The sequence below is a fragment of the Muntiacus reevesi genome, chromosome 4 (assembly GCF_963930625.1).
Source record: "Muntiacus reevesi chromosome 4, mMunRee1.1, whole genome shotgun sequence".
Classification (NCBI taxonomy): Eukaryota; Metazoa; Chordata; class Mammalia; order Artiodactyla; family Cervidae; genus Muntiacus; species Muntiacus reevesi.
The window spans coordinates 70,847,520-70,875,157 of record NC_089252.1 but is presented as its reverse complement, the minus strand read 5'-3'; the positions used below and the strand labels follow the sequence as shown (position 1 = coordinate 70,875,157).

The 27,638-nt window shown below is 44.8% G+C and overlaps 1 protein-coding gene across 2 annotated transcripts in view; it reads right to left on the bottom strand.

Moving 5' to 3' along the window:
• Positions 1-27,638, bottom strand: part of ITGA9 (integrin subunit alpha 9) — a 350,067-nt gene that overhangs the window by 112,995 nt on the left and 209,434 nt on the right. For both annotated transcript variants that reach the window (XM_065932998.1, XM_065932999.1), the window contains exon 18: positions 16,652-16,802. In XM_065932998.1, coding sequence (XP_065789070.1) covers positions 16,652-16,802 — 151 coding nt within the window. The remainder of the gene's footprint in view (positions 1-16,651; positions 16,803-27,638) is intronic.

The window sequence follows — 27,638 nt, the reverse complement described above, 5'->3', positions numbered from 1 at the left end:
CTCTCACATATGCCCTCTTGGCCCACTCTTGCATGTTCCCTGTCTTTGCTAAAAACAGGTCCCATGAACACCAAAGAATTCACACATTCATTCCTTAAATTCCCACCTGGACCCTGAGCCAGGCCTCTGGCGGGCCATGTGCACATGTGAGGCAACATGACTTGTTCCAGAGACTCCGGAAGCTCCCTGAGAACAAAGGTGGCCTCCCTGAAGCCAAAGTTTCCAGATGGCCCATGTGGTTTGCAAGCTGTAACTACTCTAATCTCCTTAAATCCTATAGCCTGTGGACTGCTGTTCTGTATCCTCCACTCTATCTCAGTGAGGACCAGAAAGAAGCCAGTGGAAAAGGAAGCACTGTGGCTGGTGACTGAGCGAGGTGTGATGAGGGAGGCTGTCCTAGTCCGTGAGGTTGATATGAGGAAGGAGGTGGAGGTGTCATAGCTGACCCTGTTGGTCCACATCCCCTCCCTAACTTTCCAGCTGCCACCATCTGCATTTTTTCACCCTAGAGCTTTGGCTAGAGTCAAAGTTCCTCTGTCCCCTCCACAAGGCAGGCCAGAGCATCAGGATATTAATGCCCTGGGGAGCAGCCCTCAACCAATGACTATTGAGGGGTGGTGGGTAAAACCTCGGCCCCTTACCACTTGCATAGTGTAACTCTGAGATGCTCGTGCTATGGACCCTGCATTCGCCAGTGGGAGTAACTTGGTTGTCCACAAGAGTACCTGGTTACATAACGTGACCATTTTCAACTGCTTTCTTTCCTCTTCTTCACCTCCCCATTCCCCTACCTTCACCTCCCAAACAAAGTACTTGTGTTTGAATTCTTCTCTCACGGTTTACCTCTGGGGAACCCTAACCAAGACATGGGTGTCACTTTTGGTTCTTTTAAAGTACCACATCACAAGACGCTTTTTAAGTCCTTGAGACTGTAGCTCACATTCCCAACCCTGCCAGAGGTCTATAAACCTGGGGTCACTACAGAAATCCACGTGGACAAAGGACAGCTCTGCTGAAAATAGCTGCTGGCTTGAAATGAGGAGGGCGTGCAGAAAAATCTGTAGGCACAGCCTTCGTCCATTGCCTGTCACCCCTCAACAGGCACGGACACAAAGCTGCCCCTCAATGATGAATTTCAGCACAAAGGCCTGATCTTACACAGCAAGAATCTATCACCAGGTGGGGGTAGCATTTCTCCATTTCTCTGATTCCTGGTGCTTTCCCTTTGCAGAGAGATAAGACATTAGCATCTCTCTACAAACTACTAGTTGTTTAAAACGAGCATTTAGTATATAAAAACCACTAGAGCAATGCAAAACCTAATGGAACTGACATAGCAACCATAAAGTAAGTAGAAAGATAGAAATATCCTTCATCTGCCTGTATAAGCATCCACAACTCTCATTCAGTCATTCAACAATACTGAGATCTGACTACATCCCAGGCATTGAGGGTGTCAGGGATGACTCAGTGACTAAAAAGCCATTCAAGCCAATTAGCAACAAATAGCATGTCAGTTGATAGGTTTGGGGTAAAGGAATGAGGTGGGGATGTCTGAAACAGTAGGATATTTCTAATTAGGTGCCATCTGAGTGGACAAACAAGGACTTGAGGGAGTGGGCCATGTGCACACCTGAAGGGAGAACCAGTGCAGAGGCCCTGAGGCAGGAACAAGCTTGGTGTGTTTCAAGAAACAGCAAGGAGGCCACTGTGGCTACAGTGGAGAGAGCAAGGAGAAGAGTGGTAGCTGTGTTCACAGAGGCGGCAACTGGGTCAGGTCTTACGGAGCCAGATGAGTCCTAAAAGAAGGAAGCTTTATGATGAGATGGAAAGCCATCGGAGGGTTGTATGCAGAGGAGCGTAACAGGACATGGCTGGAAGCAGGGAGACCAATTAGGAAGGAACCCACTGTAGTCAATTACAGGCAAAGAAGATGGTGACCTGGGGCAGGAAGGAAGCAGCGGTGATGGCGAAACATGGTGGCCTTAGGGATGGACTTGGCAGGTCCAGTCATCAGGCTGTGGTTGCACAGCTGAGGAGTGAGAGAGAAAGAGGGAGCCAAGAAGAATGGAGGAGCTGTTTCCTGCAAATGGAACCAGTCTGGGGGATCAGGATCCCATTTTGACCATCATTTTCTCCTTTTAGAAATGTTTTCATTCATGATGTGGGTACAGACACATACGAAAATTACTGATGTGCGTCCTTAAGATGTGTGCAGTTTACTCTAAGTAAATTGTAAGTCAAGTGGGAAATGCTATTAAAGCTTAAAAAGAAAACCACCCAGTGAAGTAATTAACTGTACTAACAGTTGCTGATGGATCCAGAAAAAAAAGAGGACTGAGAAATGAACACTGGATTCAGCCAGGCGGAAGGGATGCTTGTCTGCACATAGCTTGTCAGTTGTAGAGTGGGTCTCAAGCACAGTCTCTGGCTCAGAGGACATTCCCCTTTTCTTTAGTTGGGCATGCATTCTCTTTATTTGACTCAGTGCAAGGCAGTTGTGCTCAGGATTCAGTGACCCTCTCATCTCTGGGAAGGGACCCCTGACAAACACTGTCCTAAGACTTTCCTCTGGAGTCCTTAGGATACCTCCCTGGTTGTGAGCTTCTCTGTTCTCTCCAGTATATGTTCCATTTATCTTTCTTTCCTTTATGGAAGAGCTTAACTTGTTGCTTCCTGCAGGTGGAACAGCCACCACTTTAAAATTTCACACTAGGGAGAAGCAGCATCCTCTCAAGCCACAGAGACAGGGACCAATTTCTTCAGTCAGCCAACCCGATTCTCAGCAAAGCCTTTGAGAGACTTCTTGGCAGCTCAGACAAGGGAAGCTGGGCCAAAAAGGTGACGTTAGCACCAGCTCAGCCACTTACTGGCTATGTGACCTCAAGTCTCATTAATCTTTATGAGTCTTGAACATAAAAGGATTGTGTTCTCTTAACCTTGGGAGTCTTGACTCCTTCATCTACATGTTGGGAATAAGAGCCTATGTCACAGAGGACTGTGGTGAGGATTCAATGGGATAAAGCCCCCAGCCCCGAGCTAGAAAGAAGATCCATAAAAGCTTCCTCCTTCCCTCCCAGACACTTTATGAGCAGCTCCACGTTTGCCCAGAGGGCATCACACCCAAAACACCACCAGACTCCTGCTCTGAGTGCACATAGGGTCTTCATCAATGTCTTAGTAAGTTACCAAGTTAGATGACCTAAAATCAGGAACTCTGACTTCCCTCAAATTTCGCTATGCAGGCAAATACCCAGGGATCTTGTTAACATGGAGATACTGATTCAGCACATCTGGGTGGTCAGGTCTGAGATTCTGTACTTCTAACAGGCTCCTAGGTCAGGCTGTGCTGCTGGTCCATGACTGTATTTTGAGTAGCAAGACCACAAATGATGCAACTTCCAAACAGCATGAAAAGACTAAAAGAAATTAAGAGTAAATGCATTACAAATACACACAAGTGTGCTGTGACTGCCACATTAACAGAAATATGTTTAAACCTGTGTGTGTGCATGCTCAGTACCTTCAGTCATGTTCAACTCTGCGAGCACCTATGAACTGTAGCAGCCAGGTTCCTCTGTCCATAGGGATTCTCCAGGCAAGAATACTGGAGTGGGCTGTCATGCCCTCCTCCAGGGGATCTTCCCGACCCAGGGATCAAACCTGCGTCTCTTACATGTCCTGCATTGGCAGGCAGATTCTTTACCATGAGTGCCACCGGGAAGCCTGTTGAAACCTGGGCAATAATAACTATGCGGGGCTCCTTGGATAACAGTGCAGACCTGGGCTTTATACTTTAAGAAGGAAGATGCCAAACTACACACAGTTCAGAAACAGGTAAATAGAAGAGTGAAGAGAAGGCTGGCAATACATATACCAAACAGAAGGACAGGGGCTCTGAACCTGGACCTTTCTGGCACAGACTGGCCTGGATGGAGAGCTACAGCACCTCTGCTGGAGGCACTGGAAACAAATACAGTGACATTTTCATTGAAATGGCTTCACCTTGTGAAAACAGGAAATGCAGGCATCAATGATGACAGATAAGGTGGACAGATAGAGATCATCTTATGCTTTATCAGAGTCTGACATCTACTGAAGGAGCAGATGCCCCTGGGCACGGCTGAATCAGACAGATCCAGGTCACACACCTGAATCACAGATCCAGGTGCACCAGGGCCTCTGCTGCACCTGACTACAGCCAAACTAGACCTTCCCAACAAGGTATTCTCGAGGCTGACTTTAAACAGAAAATTCTAAATGCAGTAACACAGAGCCTGAAAGAACTCTGGCAGGCTCTTGAAAACAAGACAGTGATTGTGCTGGTCACTTGGCTGTTTGTCCATGATTCATCCCCTGTCCTTCCCGCTTTCCGCTTGTATCTCAGAGACACACACTTGCAAATGTCCCCTTCTAGGTTCCCGCTGGGGCTGACTCTGCCGATGCCTCCAAGTGCCCCTCTTTCCTTTCTCCCCATAAACAAAACCTGGCTGTGCTTGGGGGGGCATGTGGCCAGCCAGGAAAACTCATCTCCCAGCCTCCCCTGTGACTGGGGTGGCCACATGACGCGGTTCTGGTTAACAAGATGTACATGGAAAATGCTGAATGGAGCTTCAGAAGAGCACTTTAAAAGGGGGTCAGGCCTGTTGTCTTTCTTCTTCTCACTGCTTGGTATGCAGTTACAGCGGTGGAAGTGGAAACCAAGAAGCAATGTGTATGAAGCAATGTTGAGAAGAAAGACAGAAGGAACTGGGTTTCTGGGGGCATTGTGTAGTTACTTAGCTGTCCTGGAATGTCCGCTTCGAGATTTGTTATTAGAAAAGAAAACTCAAAGCCTCATTAGGATCAGCTACTAAAAGTTGCCCTTTGTGTTACATGCAGCCAAACACATTCTTAATTGGTTTTTAAAAAATTTCTTTCACCAATTTATTTGAGGACTATTTCCTTACTTGTAAAATGGGCATTTCTGGTTTAAAATTCCTTTTGTTTAGGATGTTCTGGGTCAGTAAGATCAGGATGTATGAATTTCTGTTGTCATTTTTTTTTCCTCACTGATTTTTAAAATCAGCAGACAAAGGTCAGTCTAGTCAAAGTTATGGCTTTTCCAATAGTCATGTATGGATGTGAGACTATAAAGAAAGCTGAGCACTGAAGAATTAATGGTTTTGAACTATGGTGCTGGAGAAGACTCTTGAGAGTCCCTTGGACTGCAAGGAGATCAAACCAGTCAATCTGAAAAGAAATCAGTTCTGAATATTCATTGAAAGGACTGATGCTGAAGCTGAAGCTCCAACACTTTGGCCACCTGATGCCAAGAACTGACTCATTGGAAAAGACCCTGATGCTAGGAAGGACTGAAGGCAGGAGGAGAAGGGGACGACAGAGGATGAGATGGTTGGATGGCATCACTGACTCGATGGACATGAGTTTGAGCAAGCTCTGGGAGTTGGTAATGGACAGGAAAGCCTGGCGTGTTGCAGTCCATGGGGTCACAAAGAGTTGGACACGACTGAGCGACTGAACTGAACTGAATCTACTAGCTTAGGAGAACAGGACAGGCTGGCGAGTTATATCCATGTTCTTGGTTATATTCATATGCTGGTTATATTCATTCTTCCGACTGATGCCAGTGGCCATCAGAGAGCAGAGATGCTCCTTGTAAGGCTGGCTTCAAAGGGATGAAATGACAGCTCTGAAAAACTGAACTGCATCGGGACCACAGCTGGGCGTTCATGTTCCCTCTTAAATTCCAAGTGCTTCCACAGGTGCCAATTCCCTGATTCAGGAATAGGCAGAAACATCCTGTGTGTCACTGATACTGAGAATATCACACAAGTACCCAAGAGCTCAAAGATCTTTGTCCATGTGGTTGCAATACACTTTCAAATCACAGAGTGTACCCGTTGTAATCCCGCTGTGCGTGCGTGTGTGCTGAGCTGCTTCAGTAGTGTGTGATCCTTTGTGACACTGCCAGGCTCTTCTGTCCATGCGATTCTCCAGGCAAGAGTACTGGAACGGGTTGCGATGACCTCCTTCAGAAGGTCTTTCTGACCCAGGGATTGAACCCTCATCTCTTACATCTCCTGCACTGGCACACAAGTTCTTCACCATCAACGCCACCAGGGAAGCCCGATCCTGCTGTAGCAAGCACTTAGTGGTCTAACCCGTCCCCTGGGTCCCCTTGGTTGGCCCACTCTCTGGTTTTATTGTGCATTTACTTCCATGAGCCAGTACCCATGGGTCTTCTTCAAGGCCTGTTCTTTGGCTTCTGGAACCTCCCTGTCCACACTCTCAGAGTGGGGAAAAGTGCCTGGGACTTCATTTCCTCCGTAAGAGGCCCTTCACCAATGACTGGCACTTGTGGCCAGCTTCCCGGCCTTGAGATGGGCGGTGCTGAGGTATAACCCCCATTTCAGAGCTCAGGCCAGGCCAGTCTCTGTGGGGAGTTGTCTGAGATGGCACCCTTCCCCGGCCTCCACCCCCCACTCCTCACGTGCTCCCTGGGTAGCACAACCCTCTTAAACTACTTGATACAAACCCTCACCTTGGGCTCTGCTTCAGGGAAACCCAGGCTGAAACACCTAAGCTCTTGATTTTTTTTTTATAGTTTTCTTTCGTTGGACTTAGCAGATGGATTAATTTCATGGCTTTCTTTTTAAGAGGTGCTGTGCTCCTTTATAAAAAAAAAAGATTTAAAATCCAAAACTCCCCCTTTCCTCTTAAAAGAGGAAATTATTAAAGTGTCGTTGTGCAGTTCATTAAGAAAAAAAAATTACAGAGGTTTAACATATGTTTTCTAAACTACCCCCCTAGTACCCGCCCCCCACCAGTTCTGCCCAAGTCTGCAGCTCTGGAAAACGTCTTTCGTGAAAGATCCTTGTCGTAGCTACAGCTATGTTGACATTTCTCAAGCAAAACGTAGCCTTCCTTCCCAATGCAGTGAATACACAAATGTAGCTTTTCACATATGTGAAAGCTGAGCCCTACCACAGAACACTGAGGCCACAGTGTGATTTAAAATAGGCGTCCGGGTTTCTCCCCTACTTCCTCACTGCTAGCTGTGACAGAAAAGGCCCAGCCTTCCTCCCAGGCACAGCTTCACTCTAGGTTAGGATGGCTCTGGTGGCAGGGCCAGGAAAATGCTAGTGCAATGGCCACAGGTAACCCAGGTGAGGACTTGCAAACCTGGCTGGGTCCCTGCTCCCCAGCACCCACGCTCATCCTTTCCAAGAGGAAGGTCAGGGCCAGCAGAAGCAAGTCAGAAACACCAAGGGCTCTAGGAATTTGTCTCTGACAAGCGGGATGGGGAAGACCAACAAAGTGAGAGAAACAGCTTGCTCCGTATTAGAGCCTCAAATGGGCTGGGATCCAGGTAAGGTTTTTCTCCCTGGCACTAAGCAGGAGTTCAAGGTAAAGCACCAGGGGGCTTAGGGTACTGGATTAAAAACAGGAAAGGGACAGAAAAGACTTATTGTTTTCTGAGTATCAATATCCACCCTCACGGCTCTCTTACAAGGGCAAGCAGCAAGTTCATTCATCATCTTAATGGCCCGGCCAAGATGACTATAAACATCTAAGGGTTGCATTTTACTCGAGGCTACTATTAACTTGACAAGAGACACCGGAGAAAACAGAACACAATGAAAATCAGTTCCTGCCCTGAATGGGGAGTGGGGTGTGGCGGTGGCAGAGTGCAGGAAGGCTGCTTGCAATCTGTTTACCCGCTGAAGGATGAGGTGCACACACTTCCGTCCGCAAAGCCTTCCGCAATGTGATGCTGGGCTACCTGGCTCCACTTAACACATTTCATTTCATCCCTGCGTACAGATGCGACTTCTCTGGGGAAACTTCTGTCTGAGAAGAGGCCAGGGCACTTCCCCAAACCCAAAGGTACACAAACACAGCAGCGTCTAATCTCTTCTGCTCTACCTGGGTTAGAAACTCAATCAGTCTTATCGCTTGGCGCCATCTTGAGTGGTCTGCCTTGAATATGAAAAGGGGTTGCCTTTTCTCCGGTAAAGGTAGACCAGAAGCTGGAAGAATCACTTTACAAGAGAAACAAACTTACAAGTCCTCTATGCATCTTGCCTTAAAGAATAAGCCCCTAAAAGTTACAGAAGCTGCCCTGCTGGCTCTCCACTCCCCAAACAGAGTTTAATTCAGAACTCAAAGCACTAACTCATTAGAAAGCAAAACTGGGCTTTCCTTGCGGCAACTTCCTACATCGTTGTCACATCTCCCGTGTAAGACCCTGTCATGGAGGAAATTCCCTCCATTGCAGTCCCTCCAGACTCATCAATTGAGTTCAGTGACTTACAACCAACGGGTAACAAGCAGTAACTACACTTCTTACAACAGGAACTGCTCTGAACTGCTCAAAAGTATCACAGGGGAGGGTATACGTTCTCCCCTCTGCATTCATGATCACTGGTCCTCCTCACCTGCCTTCCTCCTCCAGATTATCATGTTAAGTGAAGTAAAGACACATACCCTATGATATGCCTTGTACGTGAAATCCAAAAAAAACCTATTTGCCAAACAGAAACAGACTCGCAGACATAGAAAACAAACTTATGGTTACCAAACAGGAAGAGCGGGGGGAGAAGGGATGAGAAAAATGAGGAGCCTGAGATTAACATATACGCACACTACTATATATAAAATAAACAATGACAAGGCATAGTACAGGGAACTCTACTCAACACTCCTTACTAACATGTATGGAAAAAGAATCTAAAACAGAAGAGATATATGTCTCTGTATAACTGAATCAAGTTAATGAACATCTAAAAAAAAATGACATTGCAAATTAACTATATACTTCAATTAAAAAAAAAAAGCAGTAAGGGAGTTTACCAGTGGTCCAGGGTTAAGACTGTGTTTCCAATTATAAGCGGCATGGGTTTGATCCCTGGTCGGGGAACTAAGATCCCACAGACAACATGGCATGTCCAAAATTTTTTTTAATAAAAAGAAAGGAAAAAAAAATTCTGTGAACACCAGATTTGACTTGACTGTCTCCAATTCCCTCCTTCCTCTCTACATACACTCACACTCTAGTCTCTGACTAGCTGATCTGATGCCCAGGGGTGCACATGAAATGTTATCAAGGCTGCAGACAGACTGGGATCTACCAGAATCCAGATCCATGAGCCAAACAGGCAGGCAAGACAACGGGACCAGAACATGCGGAAAACAGCTAAGCGGGAGGTCACCATTGGTGGCCTAGAGGCTGGATATGGTCAGCGGACATGTTTTGTTTGGCCCATACAACGTTCAGAGAATATTTTAATTAGCTGCCAAAGCCATGAGATTTCACATAAAAATGTGGATTTCTGGCTTTTGCTGAGAAATAGGAAGTCTGACAAACTGGCGCTCACTCCCACCTGGCAATCAGTGGCTGCTGCTGGGCGTGGGCGGCCTTCTGTGGACAAGGCTGGAATCCTCCGCTCTTCACAGTCTCGCCTGCTTCCTCCTGTCCCATACTCGGCCTCCTTCACCCATTTACAATACCCGCCTTGCCCCACACCTGTAGACGGCGAGGTGTGCTCCTTCAGAAACCCAGGGAAGTGCTATGAGGCCAAGCTACAACTTCTGGAGGCCTAGAAAGCGAGGTGCTCAGGCTGGAGATGCTGGCGAGCCCTGCTCAGACGGCATGCACCTCTGAGGCTGCTCCAGCCCACTTCCAGCTGCCAGCACCTGCATCTCTGTGCCTGAAGACACTGTTCAGAACTGTGTAGGTTGCTCTGGCCATGCACCTTATAAGACACTAGTAGTGGGGAGTGAACACCCCGAGAAGGCCTAAGCCTCTGACTCTTTGGGGGGTGTGGTATGTGAATCCCAGCTCTCTCACCCCCTGAGGCTTGTATCTTGTACTTTTCCTATAGCTGCTTTGACGGGTAAAGCCCCATCACCCGCTGCGATAGCTGGTGTAAAAGTACTCTCTTCATCAGCTGCCCTCACCTGCCTATATTACTTTACCTCCTTTCCACTGTTTCCTGCATCTCCCAAATGCATAGCCCTCAATTCCTTGTTTCAAGGTCAGCATCCAGGAGACCCAAACCAAGACTCCACACTGTAGAGAAGAGACTGGGTCAGGAGCCTGCCCTTTCCCTCTCTCCCCTGACTCCATGGTAAGCTGCTGTGTCCTCTTTGTACCCAAAGATCAGCTGGGAGCTCTCTTACATCTGCTTGAAGCCTACACTGTATACATCGAAGTCCGTTTCCATGTATGCATGGCAGTCAATACCATGAAGATGTACTCATGAATCCAGTCCCTTTTTTTTTTTCCAGTTTCTCTCTCACTCATGTGAGGCTTTCATGACAGCAGGAGTCCCAGCTGACAAGCAACTTTAGCACAAAACAGCATTTGTAAAATGTCCCGAAGTCACCCTGCCACTTACTGCTCCTTTGTCCCACATGGGCAGCTTCTTTCCATCTGGTGAGATTCCTTTTGTTCCTCCTCCTTGTTCTCCTCTGCCATCTCATCTTTGCTTCAGTCCAGCTCTGGACTTATTTGGGCCTCCCAAATAAACTGGCCCACCCACCCCACTCACCGACCCTAGCTCTGCAATGTTGGCACCCGCTGACATCAACTCTTCGGAGGCCCATCCACCTACCCCCCCCAGCATTTATCTAGGAATTCTGTCCAACCTGAGACTAGCTGTTACAGTAACAACTTGCTTCATCTTGTCATCTCTGTGCTTCAAAGCAACTTTGGCATCTTGTACTTTGCTGGCTGACATGCCTTTCTCCCTATTAGGTTGTGTGCTCCCAGGAACAAGGACCAGTGCTTATTCTCCTTGTGTCTCCTAGCAGCTAGTACAGTCCCTGACACTTCGCAGGTACTTAATCACTGCTGTCCAAACAACTCCATTCCTGTTCCACTGATGCAAGAAGGGCTAAGTCCCCATGTGCCAAGTGGCAGCAAGGCAAGAAATGACAACTCGACTTTATCTTGACTCTGGTGCCACATGACTATATGACTCCAGAGGGCACTGTTGACATTATATTCTGTGGAACTGTGCTCTGGGGTGTTGCTCACCTACAGCTGAAGGTGAATGTGATCCTAAAGTTGTGTGGGCAGTTGTGTTCCAAACCATGTTTTCTCCATTGTTCCTCATTCTCTCTTTTTGCTTTACACAGGTGAGAGGACAGTAAGCAGATGGTCACCCATGTAACCGGAGAAGGCAATGGCACCCCACTCCAGTACTCTTGCCTGGAAAATCCCATGGATGGAGGAGCATGGTAGGCTGCAGTCCATGGGGTCGCTAAGAGTCAGACATGACTGAGAGACTTCCCTTTCACTTTTCACTTTTATGCATTGGAGAAGGAAATGGCAACCCACTCCAGTGTTCTTGCCTGGAGAAGCCCAGGGACGGGGGAGCCTGGTGGGCTCCCTTCTATGGGGTCACACAGAGTTGGACACGACTGAAGCGACTTAGCAGCAGCAGCAGCAGCAGTCATGTACAGCCCACATTTTTATAAGCAGCCTCCCCTTAAAGAAAAGAATCCGAACAAATCTAAAAGGAGCCTTGCATGAAAGAGAAAAATCCATCTCAGGTCATAATTTTTGTTTGATCTCAGAAACTGAGACATCACTAATTGTGTGCTGACAGAAAAGACTGGAGACTTTGGAGGCAGGGCCTGGGCCCTGAGTTGCTCTGTAACTCTGGAAAAAAGGGATAGCTATGGATGAAACTGGAGCCCACTATACAGAATGAAGTAAGCCAGAAAGATAAAGAACATTACAGCATACTAACACATATATATGGAATTTAGAAAGATGGTAATGATAACCCTATATGCAAAGCAGAAAAAGAGACACAGATGTACAGAACAGACTTTTGGACTCTGTGGGAGAAGGCGAGGGTGGGATGTTTCGAGAGAAAAACATCGAAACATGTATATTATCAGGGGTGAAATAGATCACCAGCCCAGGTTGGATGCATGAGACTAGTGCTCGGGCCTGGTGCACTGGGAAGACCCAGAGGAATCGGGTGGAGAGGGAGGTGGGAGGGGGGATGGGGATGGGGAATACATGTAAATCCATGGCTGATTCATGTCAATGTATGACAAAAACCACTACAATATTGTAAACTAATTAGCCTCCAACTAATAAAAATAAATGAAAAAAAAAAAAAAAGGATAGCTAGCCATCACCCACATATCTATCCACCCACATCACCTGTTCAGGTGAGGGGCCTACACAGGTGACCCTTGAGCTGAGATGTGAGGTTGGGACAGTTCATTAAACAAACTGGGCTTGAGGTATTCCTGGGTAAAGGCAGCTTCAGCAAGAAATTATGAGTGGATTCAAGGGTGTATGTGGGGGATGGTGACTATGAGGCTGGGAGGAGGGGAGGCAGGAAAGACCAGGCTGTGAAGGGCCTCTCATGAACAGCTGAGGAGCCTGAGATCCATCCTAAAGAATGCGAAGCAGGAGGAGTAACGAGATTAAATTTCTTCTCAATTTTTTATGGTAAAACTGAGATTATAGACTTACATTAATATTCAAAATTATTATTTACTGAGGCAATAATTATTGTTTTACATTTGCTTACTATTTTAAATATTTGTAAAAGTTGCTTTTGCTTACTTTTTTGTTTGGCTTTAATACACTTTTTATCCCACAATACGCTATATATGTAAATAACTGTTTCTCAAGAGGAGTTTCATGGTTATTTAAGCTCTCACGGCTTTTGCTCAGATGCTGCCAGTGTCTTGCTCATGCTCCCCAGAACAATCCCAAGGGCTGGTCACTTGAGGCCAGTCCCCTTCCAGGCTCGAAGTTGCCCCATCTCTCTGCCTGAGTTGTTTCTGGCCCCAGGAAAGGAAATGTGGCCCAGAGCCAGGGACGGCTGCAAAGGCTGGACAGACAGTTAATGCCTTTGGAGCGATTCTCCATGGATGAGAAACAGGAATTGGTAAATAAACCCTCCAGCAGCTTCCCTACCCCACACAGCAATGATTCTGAGGGGTGTTGTAGAGTCTGTCTCTCAGAGGAGCTGCAGCAGGACAGAGCACGAACTGCCCACAGCACAACCCGCACTTCTGTGCACACTTTCCCATCTTGTCTCTTTTCATCAAAACTCATCACTCCCGCACTCTGCCCACCCCCCACCACCTCATTCCCTAGCCACCTGTACCACAGTCATCGCGTCCAGGTCTGCTCTGGGCGGAGTCCAAACTAGAAGAGCTAGTAGACTTCACAAACTCTTAAATATCCAAAGCTATCCTTGTTTTGCTTTCACCACGGAGGGCAAGCTGGCTGGGTATAGAATTCTTCCTTCACTCTGGAACACAATCTAATTATTGATATTAATGCTACAAAAGCTGGAGAAAGAATGAGTTTCTTTGTTTTCTGTTAGGTACGGGTAGCATTATTTTTACACTGAGAAAACTGAAATGTGATGAAGCTGCATGTAAACATTAAACTACTTTTAACACTTTTGCCTGATGTCTGTAGCACCGTTCACAATAATGGGGATTCTTTCTTGCTGTCTACTCAGGTCTTCTATTCCAGTGATTCTGAAACTATCTCCATTTGCTGGTTCTCTGGCCTTCACCTTCCGTATCTAATCTTCACTGCCATCCTTCTCCACTGCTCTGTTCTTTTTCTCTAAATTCTCAGAGATCTCCTCACATACGCCCTCCACAACAATGAATCAGTTTCCCGTACTGCTAATTCTGCTCCTTTCTGATCATAACAAATATTTTAATTCTGTCATTGCCCTCTTGGTTGCATTATAATACTTCCTAATTCCACCCACAAACTTCTTTTTTTTTTTTTTTTGCTTCTCTCTCAGCCCTTTCCATTTTCCTCTCAGTCCATTGTTCTACTATCTGATCATTTGCTGGGTTCACTTTTTTTTTTTTTCCTTGAATTTTACTAAGAAAACAGATGTTCTGTAAAATTTACTTTTGCTTTCTATTAATAGTCTTTTAAAAGGTATGCTTTCCCTCTGTTTCTGGAGTTACACTTTTCTTATTTAACATGTTAGGACCTTTATGCGGGGCCCATGCTGATTCTGGTAGGTCTATCAGAGTGGGTGGGCCCCTTCCTGTCTCACTCATTATCCACCTAAGTATTGTTAAAAACTTGCTCTGGGCAGAATGATGCCACTTACATTCCCCAACTGATTAACTCTGCAGTTGTGGCTGTCGTCACAGGAGGGGACTTTTTTCTCTATTGCTCCTCCTCCTACTGCGCTGAAGGGCGTCTCACCAGTATGCTTTTCTAGCTGGCCCTGCCTCTGCAGCTGCTGCATGATATGATGTCTCTGTGCCTTGACGCCTTTCTTGGACTAATGCTCACCAGAGCCCAAAGAGCCCGATACCGTGCCAACTTTCTGCCAAATAGAAACCTGGTGTCCCCTGTGCCAAAGGTTTTAGAGGTCACTGGGACTCAGTGGCAAAGAGATAAAAATGTGCTCTGACTGGCCCCGTGATCAGCTACGGTAGCCAATGACACACCTGTGTCCTTCTCAGGTGCATCGTCCCTGACTGACCGAGTCCCCTTACCCAGGAAGTCTCCCTGGTGGTTAATAATGATGATGGGGAGGAAACGGTGCTCCCCTTCCACTTCAAGGGGGACAGTTATGCTGATTAATTTATGCTCTAGGGCACCCTCCATCTCTTTTTACCCCACAGACAGAACAGGGCTGGTTTGGGATTTTGCACCCTTCCTCAGACCTTTCTGCCTGCCTCATTCCGCTTCCCTCACTTCTTTTCTCCTGAGAACATTCCTCCAATAAATCAGGTATGCCCAGATTACATGCAGTAAGGAGGGAATGGGGAAATGTATGAAAAACCTAAGTTGTATAGTAGGTGATCAATAAATATGACTTCCCATTCCCCAAATAATTATAGGATTAAGGATATAATCATTTGCTCATACTATTTTCTCTAAAAGATAGTCATCACAATATTATTCAAAAGGTAATAAAACTGGAACTAATCTAAATATCCAAAAGCATGAATTCACAGGCAATCCATACTATATCCTATGATAGAATATTATACAGTCTCCAAGCCAAAAAGAAAAACATGGTGAAGGGAAGTAAAGTAAGATGCAGAAGGCTACTTTGTTTACAAAATAATAACACGAAGTCCTATATACTAACAGTGAGGCCAGTTCTGAGCTTTCTAGAACAGAGATAATGAAGCTTAGTTGGTTATAAGGATGCCTCGGTCCAAAGATACAAACAAGCTAAAATGCTCTGGAAAAGCACAGCTATTCCTAATTCTGAGGCAGAGAGAGAGTTCTTCCACGGGCTTAAGTGTGGGACAGTGATGACCCAGGCACCAGTTATCATAAAGATGGGTTCCACAGGTCTGGTCCCTGAGTGAACCCCTCTCCCCCTACCCATCCTCCTTCCCCCCACAGGAAGATGGCATCAAGGCACCTGACATTCTGTAAAAGAGATTCTGTCCACAGCCAAGTAACAGAACTCTATGGATACTTGGTTCCCTCTGGACTGAGATTAAATCAGGGACAATTTGGGGGGTTTAGAGGGGCTGGAAAGTATGCTCTTCTTGCATTCAATGCCTCTGTGGCCTCCACTATGCTGGAGCTCCAGAAGCTATGTAGCATTACAGAGTCTGAGATGATTTCTTGGGAAGTTCTTGGAATGCCATTCTAGATGTCTATATGCTTCAGCTGCCCTGTAAGCTGGGCAGGGTTGGCATGTCCTGGTCAAACTATTGCACCTTCAGGATCTGTGCCTGGACAAAGGCTGCCCACAGCCCGAAGGTTGGCCTACGCTCACCTGTGGGTAGGCCCAAGGTTTACTTCAGAAAATGATTTTGGCTCCATTCCTACATGGACATCAAGGTGCCGCAGTTCACTGCTGTGAACATTTTGAAAAGCTGCAGAAGTTCCCATCAGAAGAGCTGCCCCACAGGCAGACAACCTGTCTAACCACAGGCAGACCACCTCCATGGAAGGATGTTTGAGTCCAGTCATCCCTCCTGCTTGCCTGTGGATGAGGTCTGTTACTCTTTCTTCCCCAAAGTGGTTCACTCAGGAGGATTATGGAACAGGAGAGAAAACCAGGTCCTTTTTCCTTTCTGAGTCACGCTATTTAAACATCATTCAAATAAATTAAATTGCTCTTAAAAACTCACTCAATTCATGGAAATAATTTAATTTCCTCAATTCACTAAAATATTTCAGGAATAAATCAATATGCCAAAGCTGAGGCCAGTGTTCATGACCCTTGAACGGAAAACATCAAAGGCATCATTGGTGATAATGCATATGATAAGCAGTGATTTGCTTTCATTTCTTATCTGGTCTTTCACAACCACTGCTGACCTAAAGCATGAATTCTGTAGAACATGCGTGTGCCAGAGATGATGACTGTATCATCTCAGAGAAGGGGCCAGAATAAAACTGTGTGGAGAGGATTTCACAAGATAGAATGGATGGGAGGTAGTGTCAAATACAGATATGGCTCCAATGCACAGTGGGAATTGAGTTTCTTCTTTGGCTTTACCAACAATGCTTTTTAAGTCCAGGAGGAAATCATTCTAATAATTCCAAATGAGCCTCCACACAAAGGAACAGTATTTGCAAGATCACTGCATATTCCAGGCTATGATGAAAGTCAGCAAGTGCACTAGACACATTCTTCTAGGGCCTTCTTACCTTCTGCCACATGTTGATGAAGAAGAGCTCCCGAGAAACGTTGAATGACACGTTGGCATCATAGGCATCATCCCCAAGGTTAGAGATGGAGATATTTAGGGAGATATTCTTCACAGCCCCCAGAGCTAGATATGGGGTTTTCTCATCAACGCTAAAAGGAAAAATGAACAGCAATGAGTACACTAAAACTTTCACTAATATATTAGAAACATGGAATGTAGTGGGTAGCTGAGAACAGGGGAGGCAGGTGGGAGAAAGTGCTCTGGATCAGGATTACAAGTCCCAGGAACCCACTAATTAGCCATGTGTTCTGGGATACCCAGTCAGCCCCCAAGGGCCTCAGCTTCCACATCGAAGCACTGGGAGTTCTGTGGTGTGCAGCCTAACTCACTCACTAGGCCGTCCTGTGGCTCATGTGAAATCTACTACATCCAACTTAGAAAATTATAACACATTTAATAACCTAATCAACTTCCCTGGTGGCTCAGACGGTAAAGCATCTGCATACAATGCGGGAGACCTGGGTTCAATTCCTAGGTCAGGAAGATCCTCTGGACAGGGAAATGGCAACTCACTCCAGTATTCTTGCCTGGAGAATCCCATGGACAGAGGAGCCTGGTAGGCCACAGCCCATGGGGTCACAATAACCTAATCATGGATTTTGGTTATAGGATAATTTACTAATATACTTATGAGCACCTATGACATGCCAATCACTACTTGATGTGCTAGAGAAATCAGTGAACAAAAAAGAGTTCTTGCCTTCCTGTAGCTTTAAGGAGACAAAAAAACATATATACAAAGAATCAAATATACAGGTCAGATTGTGGTAAAAGCAATGGAGAAAACTCACAAAGGGTAAGAAGGATAGAAGACAGCATAGTTGGAGGGGGAGTAGGGTGCAATTTTAAATAGCTGGTCAGGGAAGCTTCACTGATGAGGTGACCGCTCAGTAGAAACCGGAAGGAAGATAGCAAGATGCACAGTATTTGGGAACTAGCAAAGGAGAAGTCATGCCTGGTGTGTTCAAGGATGGCAAGGAGACTAGTGTGGCTGGAGAGGAATGAGTGAGGGGCAGAATGAGGAGGGGAATGGGCTTAGTGGTGAAGGGATGGAGTCATCACAAGGACCTCAGTTTGCCTCTGAGACAGGAGATCCTGCAGGGCTCTGAACAGGGGATGCCATGGTCTGACTTCCATATTTAAAGGCTCACACTGGCTGTGATGTACATGGTGAGTATACTCAGTCAGAGGGAAAGAGAGAGCCCGGTGAGAAGGTTCTTATAATAATTCAGGTGTAAGAAAACAGTAGCTCAGACCACAGGGGTAGAAGCTGAGGTTATATTCTAGATGTTTCAAAAGTTGTGCCAATATATTTTGTTCACAGATTGGAAGAAGGGTGTTCAGCAAAGAGAAGAGTCAAGAATGGCTGCAAGAACTTTAGATTCAACAACTGGAAGGAAAGAGGTGTCACTTTTCCAGATGCGAAAGACCAAAGGTATAGAAGGTCAACAGAGAACATTCAAATGCCTACTGGATTTTTAAAAAGAGATGCTGAGATGGTTGGATGTAAGGGTCTGGAGTGGAAGCAGGGGGTCAGGGCCAGAGATACGCATTTGGGGTGGATTGGAAGTGACCACTAGGGAATGCATGTAAATAGAGAAGGAGGGCCCACACTTAGGAGTTAAAGATGATGATAAGCCAGCAAAGGAGACAGAAAAAGAGTGAATAAGGAGATAGGAGAAAAACCAAGACAGGCAATCTCCAAGCAGCCACATGCTTCAAGAAAGGAATAATCAGTTTTGTCAAATGTGGCAAACTAACATGAAAAATTATAACTGACCATTGGAATTAGCCATGTGGAGGTCACTGGTGATCTTGATAAGAACTTCTGAAGTGCAGTGTCAGGGAGGAAAGCTTGACTGGAGTTGGTCTAAGAGAGGTAGGGGTAGAAGAAATGAAAACAGTGGGCATAGCCAATTCTTTGGAGGAGTTTTTCAGTAAAGGAAAGCAGAGAAATAGGATGACAGCTGGTGGGGGAAATGGGCTCAAAGGAATTGCTTTTTTATTTTCAGAAAGGAATTAACATGGCATATTTACATGATACTGGGAAGGATCTACTAGACAGAGGGCAAGTAATGAAGATATAACAACGCACAGTGGCTGGGTGACCTGGTGAACAAATAGAGGGGCTGGCCTCAGCTGACATGAAGTGAGAAAATGGGGCACATGGCCCAGATGCATCCGTAGAAGTGTGGTAGGAAGAAATGAAAGTTCCCCTGGGAATGCCTCTACTTTGCAGTGAAATAAAAGCAGAGTCCAAGACTTGGAAGGGAGAGGAGGAGGGAGGAATGTTTGAAGAGGAACATGGAGGGAAATGGCAGCCCAGGGGAGTTGTGGGGTAAACAGACCATCAATGAGATGAGGATGATGGTGGTGAGGATGACGGTGGTGACAGGATGAAGACGCACATGAGACTGACAATTATTAGGTGATGTGAGCTTCAGACAAAAATCACACTGGAGAACAGTCTTTGATTGACCAACAAGTTAGTAGCAGATGTAATCAAGTCTACAAGGGTTTGAGCGATGGATGTGCATCTGTGCATGCTAAGTTGCTTCAGTCGTGTCTGAGTTTTTGTGACCTTAAGGATGTAGCCCATCAGGCTCTTCTGTCCATGGGATTTTCCAGGCAAGAATATTGGAGTGGGTAGCCATTCCCTTCTCCAAGGGATCTTCTAGAGTCCAGGAAATGCAACCCGCATCTCCTGCATTGGCAAGCGGGTTCTTTACCACCAGTGCCACCTGAGAAACCCTGAATGATGGATAGTTGCTATTTTTGGCCACTCAGGATCCTGAAACCTTCCTGTTTGGAGGGAATCTCAAGATAGGTAGGAGAGGAAGATAAGCAGTAGAGGGGGCAGACGCTGCCTTTTCTCTCCTTTTGGTCATTCAAGTGTGGGCACTTAACCAAGTGCAGTCATGTAATCTAAGGGTAGTCAAGTGGCCTCAGTGTGGGTGGTGGATGCTGCCAACTGTGGCCATGAATTCTGAGGGCTGCCCAAAGACACCAGGGCTCTCTGAGATCATCTAAGGCAGTTGCAGAAGAGTAGAGAGGCCAGAGTTGGCATCCTGGGCTAAGCCTTGCCTCCCCTTCCTGCCTAGGCTCTGAACCATATCCTTCCAACAAATTCCTTTTCCACTTAAATTAACATGTTCATTGCTGTTTGCAACCATTAATACAGCATGAAAGAGAAGAGAACTCTCCAAAATATCAGTAGGCTATAATACTTTGAAATATGGATTTTTGCAGGGGAGGAATCATCATTACCCATCTATGAAGAGAGGACCTCACTTTCCTGCATGCCTGGCATGTCAACAAGAATAACATGTGTAACAAGAGATCTAATGGCCTTGCTTTTGGAAGCAACAGCTCTGAGGAAACAAACAAGATGTGAAAAATTAACTTGGAGAAAAGCTTCAAATTCTTGAATGGCCTCCAACAAATGAAGACCTTAACCTCAAGTTATTGTGGCAATTATTTATTATTGTTGGCCATTTTCATTTGAAACAATTGATGGGTTATTTCGGTCCTCCTGTTTGCTTTTGTAAGATTAAAGGAGTAATCCTCAGGCCTTGAAGAGTTATGAGAGTGTTAGCCTCACTTTATCTCAAGAAGGAATTGCATAAGCACCCACAAGAAGCTGCAGAAAGTGTCCACTGTTTCCAAATGGAATATTAAGCATACAGAGGAGAGAAAAGCTGAGGATAACGGGGCAGGGGCTGCCTCCTCACACCAGTGTTGTTGCTCATGTGGTCAGCCTCCTACCCTCATGTATAAATGGCAAGGGATATCTAACCTTTGGCCAGCCCCTAAAGCTCAGGCCTTTGTCACTGAATCATGCAGCAAGGTCATTCCCAGGATTTCAAAGTCAAGTGATGCAAACATGGCTCTATGATTAAGGAAAGCCAGGGACCTTCCAGGGCTGAAAGCAAACTCAGACGTTTTAACAAAAGAATCCTCAAAGCTGTTTTCACTCTTTCCCCACATCTCAAAATCCATGTACAAAACAGTACATCTCTGCTTCCAAAGCTATTCTTAGAAATGCAATGCAATGTAATTTGCCTGGTGCTGGGTATTTTCAAACAAGTTGTCCTGAAATCTACAACAGCATGAAAAGCTCCTGATGTCAGTTCCATTTTTAGAGATGAGGAAATCGAGATGCCGTGAGATAAGGTGGCCAAACTGCTGGGCTTAGAAATCAGTGCCTCCTGTCCGTCTCCACCACAGCCCACGTCCTCCAGCCCCTCTTGCTCCCCTAGGAAGTCCTTTTGGGTCTCCCTTCTGAGTGAAATAAATCTCCCAGTTAGGAGCTTCTTCAGTCCCAGGACTCCACCAGCTCTTCATGGCATTTCCCAAGGCTGGGTTGACATATTTATTTGTGGGCTATTGGATTAAGGATGATCTCTTCCCCCAACTAGGATCTAGGCACCAGCAGGCAGGAACCTGTTTCTGGGTTTGTTGTCATTGAACCCTCAGGGATAAAATGGTGCCTAACTTAGCAGGTGCTCAACAAACTCTTGTTGAATGAATGAATGAATGGCATGGACAACATCCCACGACAGACTGTCAGTTCAACCTTCACATTTATAGGTGAAGATGCTGAGAACCCCACAGGGGAGCCCACTCTGTCAAGGTCACCTGGGCACAAAGGCACTGAGCTGGAACTAGTGCCAAACTGCCTTCGTCACAAAGGCTGTCTGAGCTATAGCTCTTATATAAACTCCACCTCAGTCAGAAAGGGCTTTGGCAAGAAATGTCTTTTAACGACATCCGAAAAAAACAGGATTCCACAAAGACCAACCCCTCAGACAGGACTGCTGAAAGAATACAATGGTGAGGCACAGTGTTTTTGTGCCAAATGTTCCATGGGTGCTTTCTGATTTGTTGAAGAACAATCTTTCTAATTTTCAAGGTATTTTAGTCCCTGACAAATTTTCCCATTAATTCTAATTTGCACGCACAGTCTTTTAAGTGGGTCAGATTTCTATGTACACCAACGACTCATGTACTTTTATACGAAAATCATGATTAGTCATTAACATAAGGTACAAACTGTACAGTTTCTATAATGCTTATCTTACAGCACGCATATGAGCTATCTGAAAGGAGTACACAAGGCTGGATATTGTCACCCTGCTTATTTAACTTATATGCAGAGTACATCATGTGAAATGACAGGTTGGATGAAGCACAAGCTGGAATCAAGATTGCCAGGAGAAATATCAATAATATCAGATATGCAGATGACACCACCCTTAGGGCAGAAAGCAAAGAGGAACTGAAGAGCCTCTTGATGAAAGTGAAAGAGAAGAGTGAAAAAGTGGCTTAAAGCTCAACATTCAGAAAACTAAGATCATGGCATCCAGTCCCATCGCTTCATGGCAAATAGATGGGGAAACAATGGAAACAGTGAGAGACTTAATTTGGGGGGGTTCCAAAATCACTGCAGATGGTGACTGCAGCCATGAAATTAAAAGACACTTGCTCTTTGGAAGAAAAGCTATGATCAACCTAGGCAGCATATTAAAAAGCAGAGACATTACTTTGCCAACAATGGTCCAACTAGTTAAAGCTATGGCTTTTCCAATAGTCATGTATGGTTGGACTATAAAGAAAGTAGAGTGCTGAAAAATTAATGCTTTTGAACTGTGGAGTTGGAGAAGACTCTTGAGAGTCTTTGGACTCCAAGGAGATTCAACCAGTCCATCCTAAAGGAAATCAGTCCTGATTGTTCATTGGAAGGACTGATGCTGAAGCTAAAGTTCCAATACTTTGGCCATCTGATGGGAAGAACTGACTCATCAGAAAAGGTCCTGATGTTGGGAAAGATTGAAGGCAGGAGGAGAAGGGGATGACAGAGGATGAGATGGCTGGATGGCATCACCAACTTGATGGACATGAGTTTGGACAAGCTCCAGGACTTGGTGATGGACAGGGAAGCCTCTCATGCTGCAGTACATGCGGTCGCAAAGAGTCGGACACGACTGAGCAACTGAACTGAACTGAACAGCATACATACAGCCTGTTGGAAACATCTTGCTCATTTGTTATTAAAAAGAATAAGCATAACTGTCCTGATACATCTTACAGTAGCTGTTTGTGAACATGTTAGGTTTACACTGAAGCTGAGCATTAGTTCATTCAATACTTCAAGTGTCAGATGCTGCTATTGGCATCTTGGTGACCAGGTGGTACCTCAGGATCACTGTAGAACCTGTACTCTGAGCTTATCATTAGCATACATGAAAAGCACATGCCATTCAAAATTCCCTACTGGGTAAATGCAATACATTGCCATTTCAAATCATTATATGCTGAAACACTAAAGGCCACTAAAGCAAATTCGTTCTTTTCTACCATCACAGAAACAGTTTTATGCAGGCAATTTTTTGGTGAAGATTCTGAGGAAAGAAACTAAAGCAGCTGAATGGTATTTGATAATTTTCTATTAGGTCATTTTAGACTTTCCTTAAGTCTTAAACATATAAACCATGATCTTATTTAAATAACTGTGGTTAAAATCTATCTTCCATAAAATATAATACTTTTATTTTTTTGTTTGAAGCTAGTTTAAAAGGAGCCTGTTCAGTTCAATTTAGTCACTCAGTCGTGTCCAGCTCTTTGCGACCCCATGAACCACAGCACGCCAGGCCTCCCTGTCCATCACCAACTCCTAGAGTCTACTCAAACTCATCTCCATTGAGTCAGTGATGCCATCCAACCATCTCATCCTCTGTTGTCCCCTTCTCCTCCTGCCTTCAATCTTTCCCAGCACCAAGGTCTTTTCAAATGAGTTAGCTCTTTGCAGCAGATGGCCAAAGTACTGGCATTTCAGCTTCAGCATCAGTCCTTCCAATGAACACTCAGGACTGATCTCCTTTAGGATGGACTGGTTGGATCTCCTTGCAGTCTAAGGGACTCTCAAGAGTCTTCTCCAACACCACAGTTTAAAAGCATTAATTCTTCGGCACTCAGATTTCTTTATAGTCCAACTCTCACATCCATACATGACCACTGGAAAAACCGTAGCCTTGACTAGACGGACCTTTGTTGGCAAAGTAATGTCTCTGCTTTTTAATATGCTGTCTAGGTTGGTCATAACTTTCCTCCCAAGGAGTAAGCATCTTTTAATTTTGTGGCTGCAATCACCATCTGCAGTGATTTTGGAACCCCCAAAAATAAAGTAAGCCACTGTTTCCACAGTTTCCCCATCTATTTGCCATGAAGTGATGGGACCGGATGCCATGATCTTAGTTTTCTGAATGTTGAGTTTTAAGCCAGCTTTTTCACTCTTCTCTTTCACTTTCATCAACAGTCTCTTTAGTTCTTCTTCACTTTCTGCCATAAGGGTGGTGTCATCTGCATATCTGAGGTTATTGATATTTCTCCTGGCAATCTTGATTCCAGCTTGTGCTTCATCCAGCCTAGCATTTCTCATGATGTACTCTGCATATAAGTTAAATAAGAAGGGTGACAATATATAACCTTGACATACTCCTTTTCCTATTTGGAACCAGTCCTTTGTTCCATGTCCAGTTCTAACTGTTGCTTCCTGACCTGCATACAGATTTTTCAAGAGGCAAGTCAGGTGGCTTGGTATTCCCATATCTTCAAGAATTTTCCACAGTTTATTGTGATCCACACAGTCAAAGGCTTTGGTGTAGTCAATAAAGCAGAAATAGATGTTTTTCTGGAACTCTCTTGCTTTTTCAATGATCTAGTGGATGTTGGCAACTTGACCTCTGGTTCCCCTGCCTTTTCTAAAACCAGCCTGAATTTCTGGAAGTTCACAGTTGACGTATTGCTGTAGCCTGGCTTGGAGAATTATGACTTTACTAGTGTGTGATATGAGTGCAATTGTTTGAGTGCAATTGTGCAGTAGTTTGAGCATCCTTTGGCATTGCCTTTCTTTGGGAAAAGGAGCCTGAGTAAAGTATACTAAGACACACTAATCCAATTGAGTGTATTCCAATCAACTGTGTTTGAGTCTGCAAAACTTCTTGTTACACTATTATTAGGACGGATGTTATATTTGTGACCCACAGCTATATTTGATGATGACAACTATGATAATAGTGTGCTCGGCGTGCTCCTAAACTGTGCCCAACTCTTTGCGACTCCATGGGCTGCAGCCCTCCAGGCTCCTCTGTCCACGGGATTTTTCAGACAAGAATATTGAAGTCGGTTGCCATTTCTTCCTCCAGGGGATCTTCTTGATCCAGGGATAGGACCCCTGTCTCCTGCATTGATGGGCAGATTCCTCATCACTGAGTCATCTGGAAACCCCTTCAAAGATAACTGCCTTGTTGTGATAAAGAGGCTTGTGTAACTCAAAGAAGCTATGAGCCATGCCATGTAGGGCCACCCAAGACGGACGGGTCATAGTGAAAAAGTTCTGACAAAACTAGATCCACTGTAGGAGGGAATGGAAACCACCCCAGTATCCTTGCCGTGAGAACCTCATCAACTGTTTAAAAAGACAAAAATATCTGACCCAGGTCAGAAGGTTTCCAATATGCTACTGGGGAAGAGTGGAGGAAAACTACTAATAGCTCCAGAAAGAATGAAGCTGCTGGGCCAAAGCAGAATCAACGCTCAGCTGTGGATGTGTCTGGTGATTGATAGAAATAAAATCTGATGCTGCAAAGTACTGCATAGGAATCTGGAATGCTAGGTCCATGAATCAAGGTAAATTGAACATGTTCAAGCAGGAGATGGTTAAGAATAAACATTGACATCTTAGGAATCTGTGAACTAAAATGGACAGGAATGGGCAAATTTAATTCAGATGACCATTATATCTACTACTGTGGGCAAGAATCCCATAGAAGAAACGGAGTAGCTCTCATAATCAACAAAACAGTCCAAAATGCTATACTTGGGTGCAACCTCAAAAACGACAGAATGCTCTTGGTTCACTTCCAAGGCAAGTCATTCAACATCACAGTAATCCAAGTCTATGGCCCTACCACCAGTGCCAAAGAAGTTGAAGTTGATCAGGTCTATGAAGACCTAGAAGACCTCCTAGAACTAACACTAAAGAAATATGTTCTATTCATCATTGGGGATTGGAATTCAAAGGCAGGAAGTCAAGAGGTACCTGGAGTAACAGGTAAGTTTGGCCTTGGAGTACAAAATGAAGTAGAGCAAAGGCTACCTGAACTCTGCCAAGAGAATGCACTGGTCATAGCAAGCTCCCTTTTTCAACAACACATAAGACTACTTTACACACGACCATCACCAAATGGTCAATATCCAAATCAAATTGATTACATTCTTTGTAGGCAAAGATGGAGAAGCTGTATACAGTCATCAAAAACAAGACCTGGAGCTGACTGTGGCTCAGATAATCAGTTTCTCATAGCAAAATCTGGGCTTAAAATAAAGAAAGTGGGGAAAACCACTAGGCCATCCAGGTAGGACTTAAATCAAATCCCCTATGAATATGCAGCAGAGGTGATGAATAGATTCAAGGGATTAGATCTATATAACGGTGTGCCTGAAGAACTATGGACAGAGTTTGGTAATATTGTACAGAAGGCATCGAATAAAACTATCCCAAAGAAAAAAAAAAGCAAGAAGGCAAACTGGTTATCTGAGGAGGCTTTACAAATAGCTGAAGAAAAAAGAGAAGCAAAAAGCAAGGAATAAAGGGAAAGGTACACCCAAATAAACGCAGAGTTCCAAAGAATAGCAAGGAGAGACAAGAAGGCCTTCTTCAATGAGTAATGCTTAAAAATAGAGGAAAACAACAGAAGGGTAAAGACTGGAGATCTCTTCAGGAAAACTGGAAATATCAAGGGAATATTTTGCCCAAAGATGGGCACAATAAAGGAGAGAAAAGGTAGAGACCTAGTAGAAGCTGAAGCAATCAAGAAGAGATGGGAAGACTACATGGAAGAACTGTACAAAAAAGATCTTAATAAACCTGATAACCACGATGTTGTGGTCAGTCACCAACAGCCAGACATTCTGGAGTGTGAAGTCAGGTGGGCCTTAGGAAGCACTGCTGTCAATAAAGCTAGTGGATGTAATGGAATTCCAGCAGAGCTATTCAAAACTCTAAAAGATGAAGCTATCAAAGTGTTGCAGTCAATATGTCAGCAAATCTGGAGGACAGAGCAGTGGCCACAGGACTGGAAAATGTCGATCCTCATCCCAATTCCCAAGAAGCGAGTACTAAAAAATTTTCAAACCACTGGACAATTGCACTCATCTCCCATGATAATAAGGTCATGCTTAAAATCTTGCATGCTAGGCTTCAGTATTATGTGAACCAAGAACTTCCAGATAGCCAAGCTGGGTTTTAGAAAAGGCAGAGGAACCAGAAATCAAATTGCCAACATTTGCAGGATCACAGAGAAAGCAAGGGAATTCCAGAAAAACATATAATACCTTTGTTTCATCGACTACGCTAAAGCCTTTGACTGTGTAGATCATAACAAACTGTGAAAGCTCTTAAAGAGATGGGAATACCAGACCATCTTACCTGTCTCCTGAGAAACCTGTATGTGGGTCAAGAAGCAACAGTTAGAACCCTGTATGTAACAACTGATTGGTTCAAGATTGAGAAAGGAATACAGCAGGGCTGTCTGTTGTCACCCTGTTTGTTTAACTTATATGCTGAGCACATCATGAGAAATGCCAGGCTGGATGAGTTATAAACTGGGATTAAGATAGGTGGGAGAAATATCAACAATCTCAGATATGCAGATGATACCACTCTAATGGCAGAAAGCAAAGAGGAACTAAAGAACTAAGATGAAGGTAAAGGAGGAGACTGAAAAATCTGGCTTGAAACTAAATATTAAAAAAAAAAAAAACAACTAAGATCATGGCATCAAGCCCCATTACTTCATGGTAAATAGAAGGGGAAAAAGTGGAAGCAGTGACAGATTTCCTCTTCTTGGGCTCTAAAATCACTG